The sequence below is a fragment of the Capra hircus genome, chromosome 7, assembly GCF_001704415.2.
Source record: "Capra hircus breed San Clemente chromosome 7, ASM170441v1, whole genome shotgun sequence".
Lineage (NCBI taxonomy): Eukaryota > Metazoa > Chordata > Mammalia > Artiodactyla > Bovidae > Capra > Capra hircus.
In genome coordinates this window covers 41,543,185-41,555,600 of record NC_030814.1, presented here as the reverse complement: position 1 = coordinate 41,555,600, position 12,416 = coordinate 41,543,185, and the positions used below count along the sequence as shown (strand labels likewise).

The following is a 12,416-nucleotide window of genomic DNA, read 5'->3' as shown; positions in this document are numbered from 1 at the left end:
TTGCCTGTGTCCTACTTCTGAGAGGACTAGTGAGCAAAAGCAAATAGAAAAGTGTTGTCCGAAGCAGAAAGGCAAGAAGCGTGGAGATAAAGAGGCAGCAGTGAGGTCCAGGCAGAAACAACTATGAATATATCCATCTTTATTTGTTCACAACTAGCAAGACTGGGGGTGAGCGCAGACCTGGCGGGGCTGGGTTCTGGGTGGGAATGGGGAAACAGGTGAGAGGGTCTCCTTGTCTTGGCATCACATCTCCTCCTGTTCTCGGTTGATTCATTGTCATATCGTCCTGCAATTCTGGGATTTTGTGCTCCATAACTATGAGGGATTTGCAGCCAGGAAGCAGTTGGGAAGGTGGAACTTTGAAGGAAATCCCAGATGGCCAAAACTACCTCTGAGAGGTCTCGTCCTGTCTCTTTGCTGCTTGGTTCACAATGCTGATCCCGACACTAATGAAGCCTTCCAGGCGGTGTCTGTTCTGGACCTTAAGTCCTTTGCCAATCATTAAACAGAAATTCCTCAAGCCCTAGAACATGCTGGGCAGGGTCTCCATGCTGGAGATTTAGCAGAGATCGAAGCAGACGCATCTCCACCTTCCTCCAGTTCTGTTTCCACCCTGGGGGGTGAGCACAGGGGATCACCCTTCACACAGATTCACCAACACCTTGACGTATATAGGAGATTTTCTCTTAGCCTGCAGGTTTGTGTGGGAGAACACCATGTAAAGAGTGTAGAAACAGCTAAAAAGCCTAGGTTCTTTTTTGTGACAGATGAAAAATGGCCACCTCTGACCCCATTTTTCACAACATAAGCACAGATGGACTTAGAACAAGTGACTGGATAAGTGTAACCTAGTTAGACAAGGCGCTCCTCTAGGTATGGGAGCCCTAGTTTGGGAAGGTAAGGAACCAAGATGATTGCCCATCACTCAGGCCTGAAGGTGGGAAGGTGGGGCTTAGAAGGTCTTAGGCTGATGCTGAGAGAGAGCAGGTATCTCCTCCAGAGCAGCCAGTCTGGTCAAGGCTGCTCTCTCAAGGCACCCTTCCAGACAGCCTTGTGGACAGTTCACAGGCATGGCATGAATCAACAGTGGCTCACAAAGGGACTCCCTTTTCTATTCTCTTTTAAACCTTGATGATGATATCAAGGAGAAAGTCTTGAGTTGGTGTCAAAATGTCTTTAATAGCTCTCCAACAATTGCTAATCTCCCTTTTTATCAAAGAGAGCAGGCCCTAAGCTTAGAGTCCTTAGATGGTAATAGTATTCAAGTCAAATTTAATATGATTTTGTTTTCATTCTGCTTATTATGTCTCTTTTCTTCTATTTATTATAGCAGAAGGGTGCTGGTTTTTCATTTGGGGAATAACATGGGCTTTCTTTTAAAATAAGTTTTTTAAATGACTCAGTATAAAGAAAATGCATTGTTAATAATAATACAGATAGTCTGTGGGTTAAAAAAAAGTGAAGATGGGGTACAAGTGCTGTACGATTTGCTGAATTAGAGTATTTTGGTGTGCAAAATACTCTAGAGCAACGTTTCTCACATCTTTCCAAAATAATCCCCCCATCCCTGTAATAGCGAAGGAGCCTGGACATTTGCCTCAGCTGACTGAAAGTGTAACTAAAGAGTCTATCTTCAATTAACCCAACAGTTTCCTTGAAGTGTGTTTTATTTCAGTCATGTCAGTTTCCATTTCTAACCCATCATATACTAATGGTGGTTTTAATTTTAAAATAATGCCTTATTTTCTAACTGAGCCCTGCTGCTCTAGATCGACCCTCCTAAGAGATAGCATCTTCCTCCCCTTGCCCACCATGGGGGTATGTGTTTTCCAGCTTGAAAGGCTTTGTCAAAGGGCACTCATCCAACTAAGTAGTTCACAAGAGCTCAGTCACTTGAGGGAAGATGAGTGGGTAGTCTACAGATGCATTTTTACAGGAGACCTATTGCATGGAGGCCTTTAAGCTACATAATGTGGGCTGCCTCCTCCCTGCCTCTCACTACCCAAAACAAGGCAATGCAGCCTGACCACCTCCCTCCCTCTGCAAGGCACCCGCATCGGGGGCATGCTGGCCAACTTCCACTGCTGCAGCTTCAGCTTCTGGTTCCGCATCTTCTCCAGAGTTTTTGTGTGGCAGCTCCACCAGGGGGAGCCCCTGCAGGCCTTCGTCCCCCTGACCTAGCCCCGGGGCCTCCTCTGGCCATCTCACCAGCCCATTGGCTTCCTCCATGTGGCCGGCTCTGTAAGACCATCGAGGTTCGTGGCACCGGATGCACCAGAACTGGAGGCAGATGAAGGCTAAGACTGCCGTGAAACAAGCCAGCAGAATGGCCATCAGCACCCAGAGCGAGATCTGGGGGTCCACCAGGGAGCTTCCAGCGGCCAGTGGAGTCTTATCCAGGGTGTGGAACATGGTGCAGTAGTGCCTGTAGGGGAAGAGAATCTTCTTGCAGCTGATGCACAGGAAGTAGAGGGTGGAAGGGGTGAGGTGTTCCAGCACCACGGAGCTGATTGTTCGAGGCACCTTCTCCTCGTGATGGAAGCTGTAGCGAAGATAGCCAGAGAAGATGCTGTTCCAATTGGGCCTATACATAATATGGTAATAGTCCTCCAGGCAGGGCTCCGAGGACGACCAGGAAATGATGGCTCCCGTATAAGAAACGTTCCCAACCTTGATGTTCATCTCGATTCTGAAACCAGAATCAAAGTGAAGAGTGACATGTCCTCATTTAAGTGTTGATTTATGATAATCACAGCCACCGTGCGCTGAGTATTCAACATGGAGACTAATATTGCCCCGTTTTACAGACTGAGAGATGGAGGCCAAGAGGTGACAACACTCAGCTGGGCATAGCCGAGGAATGGCAGAACCACAGTTCAGACCAGGGCCATCTCATGCCAAAGCCAGGGGCTTGCAGGCCTAGGAAAGATGCACCCAGATCTCCCAGCCCCATGCTGCCCTGTCTCAGAACCCTTAAATACAACATGGTTCCCAAACCTTAAAAAAAAAAAAAAAAAAAGGAAGAGGGAGAAGAAAAGGAATGAAGGAGAAGCAAGCACAGCCTCAGGGTCCCCGTGTTAGTCACCATGGGCCTGTGACCTCCACGCCAGATGATTGTTTCACCTAAAATTTCCCTCTAGACCTCCTGTTTCTGCCCCAAGTGCTGTGAGTTCATTCACCTAGAACGTTCTGGCCACTGTGTTTTTAGCCTCGCAGTTCTGTTGCCCGTGACGAGAAGTGCTTTGCGTCAGTCACTCAGGGGCAGCTCATTTCTCCCCAAAGCCTCTGATGGTGTTTTGTCCGTTTGTTTGCTTTTTTCAAAGCTGAATTACCCAGGAAATTAGTTTCACAGGTCAAGATAATCAGCTCCAAATACCAGCAGAGCTGCTCCTATTTGATACTGCTGGTTCTGTGACTGTTAACGGTGGTAATCACCAGCCACAGTTAGCGAGCAGTTGCTATGTCACAGGTCATGCTAGAAGGTCAACATACCGTAACGAATATGCTTTATTCATCACAATGTCTGAACTAGATTCCCATTTTACAGACAAGCAATCTAAGAGAAGCCATTATCTAACAAGACTCTGGATTTCCAGGTTTAGTAGTAGAATGTTATCACAAAATGAGGTGCTGGTACTAAGACTGGGTTGCTGCTTTTTCCAACACATCAAATGATCCCTCTTCTGTCTGCCACCCTCTCTGTTTGGTAAGAGTGTGCCATCTTCAAGCTTTTTAGTTTCTTTTTAATTCTGTGTATTTGGGATAATTTAGTTCTTCTCCGCTGAACTGCCCTTGAGCTAAAATTCTAGAGACAGCCATAGTCAACCTGTGTATGTTCATAGATAGGTAGCACCCAGCGTAGTCCTCTGCCCCTACTCTCTCTTATGAAAGACAGAGGTTTCATTTCTGATTGCAGCAGCGCAGTAAAAAAACAAAAACAAAAACAGTTGATCAGGTTTTAACCTGAATTGGATACTAAGCCAGACTGGTTCCTCATGAGCTGCTTTCTCTCCTCCCTGCCTCTCTCCAACCTCCTATTCTCACGCCCTTGCTCCTAGAGGAAGTAAGCTGCAGAAAGGTGCCCAGCAGTGAGTGATCTTCAGTGCTTGATTTTCTTTTCTAAAGATGACAGCAAACTACAATGCTCAGGAACAGGAATGAATTCCTTGCCATTTGGCTGGAAATGTTTTCCCAGAAAAATGGGGAATTAAAGGGACGAGGCAGGGGTGCTCAGATCCCTCCAGGAAGAGGGTCTTTTGCAGAGGAGACTGAGTACCTGGGCTCCCTCCGTGGGTCTCCTTCTCAAACATACCCGTCCACCCCGTCCCAATACCTGCCACGTCTCTACAAATATACTTCCGACCACAGTGAAAAGAACTTAATTCATTACTTGTGCTACAGAGGCAATAGCCCTCGTAAACGCTTCCATCAGGAGTGACTGGGAATCCTGTTTCTTGTCATGAATCTCTCACATCTGCACTGGTTGTCTTTGCAGACTGAGTTTTCTCCAGCAGACATTTTAAAAAGCTTTCTGTCAAGATGTGGCACTTACAGCTTTTAGGATTAGATGTCTCCCTGTATTTGTTCTTCTGTCTCTCAATCCCCCCCCCATTTTTAGCTGCTCTTATTACCATTGCCTGGCTCTCCTCCAAGCAGAGTATGAAAAGAAAAGCCATTTCCATTCCCAAGAAGAGCCATGTATGTCCCTTACCTGAGGCTTGCAGTGATCCGGTTGTTAGGCACCCCTCAGAGGCAGAATGGATCAGAGCCCAAGGATGCTGCCTCTCCCCTCCTCTGCTCTGGGCTCTCTGGGCTCTCTTCGATGTCTCTCTCACCACTGTCTGAGTAATTGCACTGTCGCCCCCAACGCTCACATTATTCATTTCTTCAGATCAGCATCATTCACCATGGCAACCAGCAGGCATCTGTACGCACGATGTTTCAATCTGGAAAGGCTTCTGCTCATTGAGAGGAGCTCTGATTCCTTCAGCCGAAAAAAAGGCAAACAGTCCTCTCCATGTTGATCCTCAGAATGAAACTAATTCCTCAAAGGCCCCTAAATTATCTCTCTAATAAGCTAGTTATCATTTTTATCCCTCATCCAGACCTTCTTTGGACAGTGGTTTCAAAGGCGAAGATGCCATTCTGTTTTCCCACAAGTAAAGATATATAATTACCTCCTCATCCCCTCCCAACCCAACCCAACCCACCGCCACTCCACCTCTGTGTCCTCTTATTTCTTTATTCTTGTCTCCTGAGGCATTACCTAGTTACATGACATTGGTCAAGATGCTTTTATTCTCTGGGCCTCAGTTCATCATCTGTAAGGCTAATGGCTTGGGCTGGATCCAGATGTCAGATAGAAAACATGAGTACCATCCCTGCCCGAGTCCTGAGCGCATGTGAGGCATGCTTCGTAACCATCAGGACACTTGTCCTGAGTTGGTTTGAGTGTTCCCCACCCCGACCCCACCAAATTCAGGTCCAGCCAGAACTTCAGAATGTGACCTTTGTTGGAAGTTGAGACTTTGTGGATTTAATTAGTTAAGGACCTAGATGTGTTATCACCCTGGATTTAGGGTGATTCCAGTGATTGGTGTCTTTATAAGAGAAAGGAAAGGGGGAGTTATGCACAGAGAGAGGCAAAGGGCAGAAGCCCATTGAAGCGATGCTGCCGGAAGCCAGGAGGAACTGGAAGATGCAAGGAAGCGTTCTCCCCTGGAGCTTTCAGAGGGAGCACGGCCCTGTCGGCACCTTGATTTCAGGCCTCTGGAACTGTGAGTGATTAAATTCCTAATGTTTGAAGCCATCATGTTTCTGGTAATTTGCTACAGCAGCCCTTGCTCAGATGGATCTAGGCCTGAATCATATAACAATAATAAAACACAAGCTAGGTGTTTTTAAAAAGTCATCTTTTTTATTCTTGGTTTTTGGCCAAAGTATCCAAGTGAACCCACCAAGGTCTCCTTTTGATTCACATCAGTGATAATCAAAAAGTTATAAAAGCTGCCCAGTGAGTCACAGACCCTGCCCAGGCCAAGGGTCTCTGTGAGACGTGGGGTGTCGGGATGCCAGGTGTCCATCAATTAGACACTTGCTCTGTGCTTCCTGTGACATTCAGTCTTCCCAGGTGTCTGGCTGGAATCTGCTGTGATGCGTGCTAACGGTGAGTCCCTGCAGAGCATCACAGCGTCCTCCTCAGATAGGCCAGTGAACTAGTTTGCAGATGCCTTTTGAAAAGGTTATTTTGAGGGGAATAAAAATACCAGAGTTAGGGGACCTGTGGAGTGACAAGATGAAGCTCAAGCCTTTGCCACCAAAAACGAGAATTTATTTTTAATGCTCCTGGATGGCATTTTTCACACTGAGCTTTTTATTTGAGAAGCTGAGGCACTGGGAGAATGTGAGGTCTAGATGTCCTCTTGGTTCACAGTTCCCAAGAGAAGGAAAGGTTTCCCCAGGCCGGGGGACTGATGAGTGGCGGAGCCAAGAGGGGAATCCGGGTCCAAGGAACCCTGACTCCAAGGCCAGGGCTCATCCTGCTCCCTTGGGTCATCACCATTCACCAGCAGCACCCAGAGCACCCAGTGAGCCCTTATGGGTGAGACACGCCACATGGGCACACTTGACTCAGAAGATCGCACCCAGCCAAGCTCCTCACTGTCTCCACCTTCAGGGTGCAGTCACCCTTCTGCAGTCACCCGAATGGTGTCCTCTTCAGCTGTCAGGCCTGGGGGCCTCTGGCTGGTTTACACCAGCAGTAAGTCACTGCAGAGGAAACCAGCCAAAAGCGGCGTCCCTGCTCCCTCCCTGAAGGTGGCAGTGAAGGGATAGCTGCAAGAGGGCATGCTCTGGCCCCAAAACTGATTGCTACCCAGTGGCTGAAGACCCCAGTCTGGGTTCAGATCCTGCCTCTATGGCCTTGGACAAATTTTCTGACTGTCCTAGGCCTTGGTTAACTCTTCTGTAAAAGACAAATATTAATACGACCTGCTTGATGATGTTGGAGCAGTAAGATGAACCCATCTCTGGAGCGCTGGGCTTAGGAATAGTGAGTGAGTGAGTGAAGTCGCTCAGTTGTGTCCGACCCTTTGCGACCCCATGGCTCTTGTTATTTAGAAGACAAGGTCCGTGGACACAAGCCATTGCCTAAGTTGGCTATAGCTTCATCCAGAGGCTGTGATGGACAAGGTGTGCCATCTGCATGATGCTTTCTTCCCTCTCTCTCTCCTTCAGTTCAGTTCAGTTCAGTTCAGTCGCTCAGTCGTGTCCAACTCTTTGCGACCTCATGAATCGCGGCACGCCAGGCCTCCCTGTTCGTCACCATCTCCTGGAGTTCACTCAGACTCACATCCATCGAGTACGTGATGCCATCCAGCCATCTCATCCTTGGTTGTCCCTTTCCCCTACTGCCCCCAATCCCTCCCAGCATCAGAGTCTTTTCCAATGAGTCAACTCTTCACATAGGTGGCCAAAGTACTGGAGCTTCAGCTTCAGCATCATTCCCTCCAAAGAAATCCCAGCGTTGATCTCCTTCAGAATGGACTGGTTGGATCTCCTTGCAGTCCAAGGGACTCTCAAGAGTCTTCTCCAACACCACACTTCAAAAGCATCAATTCTTTGGTGCTCAGCCTTCTTCACAGTCCAACTCTCACATCCATACATGACCACTGGAAAAACCATAGCCTTGACTAGACGGACCTTAGTCGGCAAAGTAATGTCTCTGCTTTTGAATATGCTATCTAAGTTGGTCATAACTTTTCTTCCAAGGAGTAAGCGTCTTTTAATTTCATGGCTGCAGTCATCATCTGCAGTGATTTTGGAGCCCAAAAAAATAAAGTCTGACACTGTTTCCACTGTTTCCCCGTCTATTTCCCATGAAGTGATGGGACTGGATGCCATGATCTCCGTTTTCTGAATGTTGAGCTTTAAGCCAACTTTTTCACTCTCCACTTTCACTTTCATCAAGAGGCTTTTTAGCTCCTCTTCATTTTCTGCCATAAGGGTGGTGTCATCTGCATATCTGAGGTTATTGAGATTTCTCCTGGGAATCTTGATTCCAGCTTGTGCTTCTTCCAGTCCAGCGCTTCTCATGACATACTCTGCATATAAGTTAAATAAGCAGGGTGACAATATACAGCCTTGATGTACACCTTTTCCTATATGGAACCAGTCTCTCTCCTTAAAACAGCTATATTTTTTAAATGTGTCTCTCGTTGTACATAAAAAGTATTAAAAAGTTCAAAGACAGTAGTCAAACACAAACTACTCAGAAATAACCACTGAGAACATTTTGGTGTGTTTTACATGTTTTTTCTCATTTTACCCATGGGGAACTCTTTGAGGTAGGCCCTCTTACCATCATTGTATAAAGGGAGAAACTGAGGCTCAGAGGGATTAACTGACTTGACAAGTATCGCAAAGCTAGGCAGTGGCAGAGCAGGTCCCTGCACTGAGGTCTGTTGGTCCAGACCCCAAGCTCCCAGCTGGCCTCTTTGGTGCCGATCTCCCCTTTGGGCCGATCTTCAGTCAGGAGTGGTCAACAATAGCTCTTGGCCTTGTGGTTGGTTGACTCCTCTGAGAGCTGGAGACCGGACTTTGCAATTTGGTGGATTCCAAGGTGATGGGAACAGGCAAGGAACTAGATCTCAGAGGGAATATCCAGTCACCTGAAAGTAGCAGGTAGAAGCCGGGAGAAAATCAGCTACATTTGAGAAATACAGTCCACAAGTGTTTCCTCTTCCAGAGTCTGGAGTCCAGGTTCCCCTGCCTAAGAGCTGTGTCACTTAGGGTTCAGTTCAGTTCAGTCGCTCAGTCATGTTCGACTCTTTGCGACCCCATGAATTGCAGCACGCCAGGCCTCCCTGTCAATCACCAACTCCCGGAGTTCACTCAGACTCACATCCATCGAGTCCGTAATGCCATCCAGCCATCTCATCCTCTGTCGTCCCCTTCTCCTCCTGCCCCCAATCCCTCCCAGCATCGCGGAGTCTTTTCCAATGAGTCAGCTCTTCGCATGAGGTGGCCAAAGTACTGGAGTTTCAGCTTCAGCATCAGTCCTTCCAATGAATATTCAGGACTGATTTCTTTTAGGAGGGAGTGGTTGGATCTCCTTGCAGTCCAAGGACTCTCAAGAGTCTTCTCCAACACCACAGTTCAAAAGCATCAATTCTTCAGCACTCAGCTTTCTTCACAGTCCAACTCTCACATCCATACATGACCACTGGAAAAATCATAGCCTTGACTAGACGGACCTTTGTTGGCAAAGTAATGTCTCTGCTTTTGAATATGCTATCTAGGTTGGTCTCGAAGAAAGCAGAGAAAACCACTAGGCCATTCAGGTATGACCTAAATCAAATCCCTTATGTTTATACAGTGGAAGTGAGAAATAGATTTAAGGGACTAGATCTGATAGAGTGCCTGATGAACTATGGACGGAGGTTCATGACACTTAGGGTTAAGGGTAATATTAAATGTAAAAAACCTTTAGCAACTGGTCACCAAAATTAGTATATGGGTCAAAACATTAAAAAAAAATGTTATTCTGTAAGTGAATTGTAGAGTTCTATCATAAAACAGCCTCTCAAGTGATATAGATTGTGGCACAAATCATTTCTTAAATTATACCAATAACTTCTCAATTGTGTTTTGGTCTTTGGAGATTGGTGATGTGATGTTTTCTTTGATTTGGTTGTTGGTGGCTAAACAGTGCCCTGGTGTGAGCCTTGACTTGACCTCAGGGAAGTTCATTCTACGCTTGCTGTGCCTCTCCATGAAGCCATAGTCCTTGGGGTCTAGAAACCAGGGCTTTGCTGCAGCAAGCTGGGTGCATCTCAGCCTGCTCCATACCAGGGCACCAGCACTTCACATGGGGGCCCGAGCAGGGGAATCTGCCCTGGCCCCACAACACCATCTGCGGCGCCACCCGACTTTCTGCCCCTACCCTGCTATCTTATCTGTGTGGCACCTCTCCCAGGCTATACAACATTATTTATCCCCCAGTCCAGAAGAATTTTGTTATTTTGGCAGTTGGTAGATATGGCAGAATATCCTCTTGTATCTCACTGCAGGAGAGTCACTTCACTTCACTTGGGCTTTCTGACTTTCCTTAAGTTTCCTAAGTTTTTTTTGGTTGCACTGAGTCTTCATTGCTGTGCACGGGCTTTCTCTAGTTGCGGCGAGCGGGCACTGCTCCTCAATGCTGTGCGTGGGCTTTCTCTAGTTGCGGCGGGCGGGCACCGCTCTTCATTGCCGCGCGTGGGCTTTCTCTAGTTGCAGCGGGCGGGCACCGCTCTTCATTGCCGCGCGTGGGCTTTCTCTAGTTGCGGCGGGCGGGCACCGCTCTTCATTGCCATGCACGGGCTTTCTCTAGTTGCGGCGAGCGGGCACCGCTCCTCAATGCCGTGCGTGGGCTTTCTCTAGTCGCGGCGGGCGGGCACCGCTCTTCATTGCTGTGCGTGGGCTTTCTCTAGTTGCGGCGGGCGGGCACCGCTCTTCATTGCCGTGCACGGGCTTTCTCTAGTTGCGGCGGGCGGGCACCGCTCTTCATTGCCGCGCATGGGCTTCTCACGCAGTGGCTTCTCTTGTTGCAGAGCGTGGGCTCTAGGGTGAGCCCGCTTCAGTAGTTGTGGCTCATGAGCTCAGTTGACCTGAGGCATGAGGAATCTTCCCAGACCCGGAATTGAACTCGTGTCCCCTGCACTGGCAGGTGGATGCTTTTTTTTCCTTTTTTTTAAATGACACACACATATTATTTATTGCAACATTATTGGACAGTGTTTCTCAGAGAAAATCAAGTGATGATAACATAGATAATCAAGATAAATATCATTTGATAGATAATAAGCAAACACAGGTGATCATGTATATATACTCTCGGAAAAGGAAATTAGGGGAAATACTCTTAAAAGTGAATATGAAGTGTAAGATTTTATATATTTTAATATTTATTAAGCATAGGAAGATGAAATCTCTTTTTACTATTGTCTACTTTTTAATTTATATTTATTTTTAATTGATTGATGATTGCTTTGCAATATTGGTTTGATTTCTGCCATACCTTAATATGAATTAGCCATAAGTGTACATATGTCTCCTCTCTTTTGAAACTCCCTTACACCTGCCACCCACTCCCACCCCTTTAGGTTGTTACCGAGCCCCGGTCGATTTCCGAGTCATACAGCAAATTCCCGTTGGCTATCCATTTCCATACGTTCGTGTATATGCTTCCTTGCTACTCTCTCCATTCATCTCACCCTCTCCTTCCTCTCCCCGACCCTTGTCTGTAAGTCTGTTCTCTATGTCTGCATCTCCACCGCTGCCCTGCAAATAGGTTGATCAGAAGCATCTTTCTATATTCCATAGATATGCATTAATATACAATATTTGTTTTTCTCTTTCTGACTTACTTCACTCTGTATAATAGGCTCTAGGTTCATCTACCTCATTAGAACTGACTCAAATGTGTTCCTTTTATGGCTGAGTAATATTCCATTGTGTATATGTACCACAACTTCTTTATCCATTCATCTGTTGATGGACGTCTAGGTTGCTTCCGTGTCCTAGCTATTGTAAATAGTGCTGGCAGGCAGATTCTTAACCACTGGACCACCAGGGGAAGTCCTTCACTTGGGCTTTAAATTCATCCTCTGCTAAATGGGGATGATTATACCTGTGTTACCTGGTCTCAAAGGCTGCTTATGGCCCCCAGAGATACCAGATCCTAATCCTAGACCTGGATATGTTGCTTTATTTGGGAAAATGGCTTTGCATATATGATCAAGTAAAGGATCTTGAGATGGGAATATTATCCTGGTTTATCAGGACGAGTCCTAAAGGCCATCACTAGTGTCCCCATAATAGAGAGGCAGAGGAAGGCTACACACACAGAAGAGAAGGCCAGATCTCAGCAGAAGGATCTGAAGATCGCCATTAGTGATGCAGCCACCACCCAGGGAATGCTGGCAGCCACCAGAGCTGGAAGAGGCAAGGTACAGATTCTTGCCTCAAGCTTCTAAAGGAAGTGTGGCCATGCTGACTTTGACATTGGCCCAGTGATACTGATTTTAGGTTATGACTTCCAGATCTATGAGAATAAACTTCTGTTGTTTTAAGCCATAAGATTTATGGTAATTTGTTACAGCAGCCGTGGAGAAACAAATACAACTGGACAATTACAAGGGAATGGTGTAAAAAGATTCATGAACAGGAAACTATGATACACTTGTGTATCATCATATGAGTACAGAATTTTTTAAAAGCAGCATCATTGGTTTCCTCCAAAAAACTTTTGGCAACTCTAGATATTGTTGTGTTGATAGGGTACCTCAGAACAGGAGGGTTTGGTTCCTGTTCTCCCTCTTGCCTTCTCCAAAAGACTTTATTCATGGGACAGAAAACAGGAGAAGAGTTATTTC

The 12,416-nt window shown here is 46.6% G+C and overlaps 2 protein-coding genes across 4 annotated transcripts in view; one reads left to right on the top strand and one right to left on the bottom strand.

Annotated features, from left to right (window-relative positions):
• The window catches only part of CYFIP2 (cytoplasmic FMR1 interacting protein 2), a 135,565-nt gene that overhangs the window by 77,078 nt on the left and 46,071 nt on the right, over nt 1-12,416 (top strand). The window lies entirely within an intron of this gene.
• Nucleotides 14-4,387, bottom strand: FNDC9 (fibronectin type III domain containing 9). Its single transcript, XM_018050115.1, has one exon. The coding sequence runs from the start codon at nt 2,680-2,682 to the stop codon at nt 1,999-2,001; it is 684 nt and encodes a 227-aa protein (XP_017905604.1). The 5' UTR covers nt 2,683-4,387; the 3' UTR covers nt 14-1,998.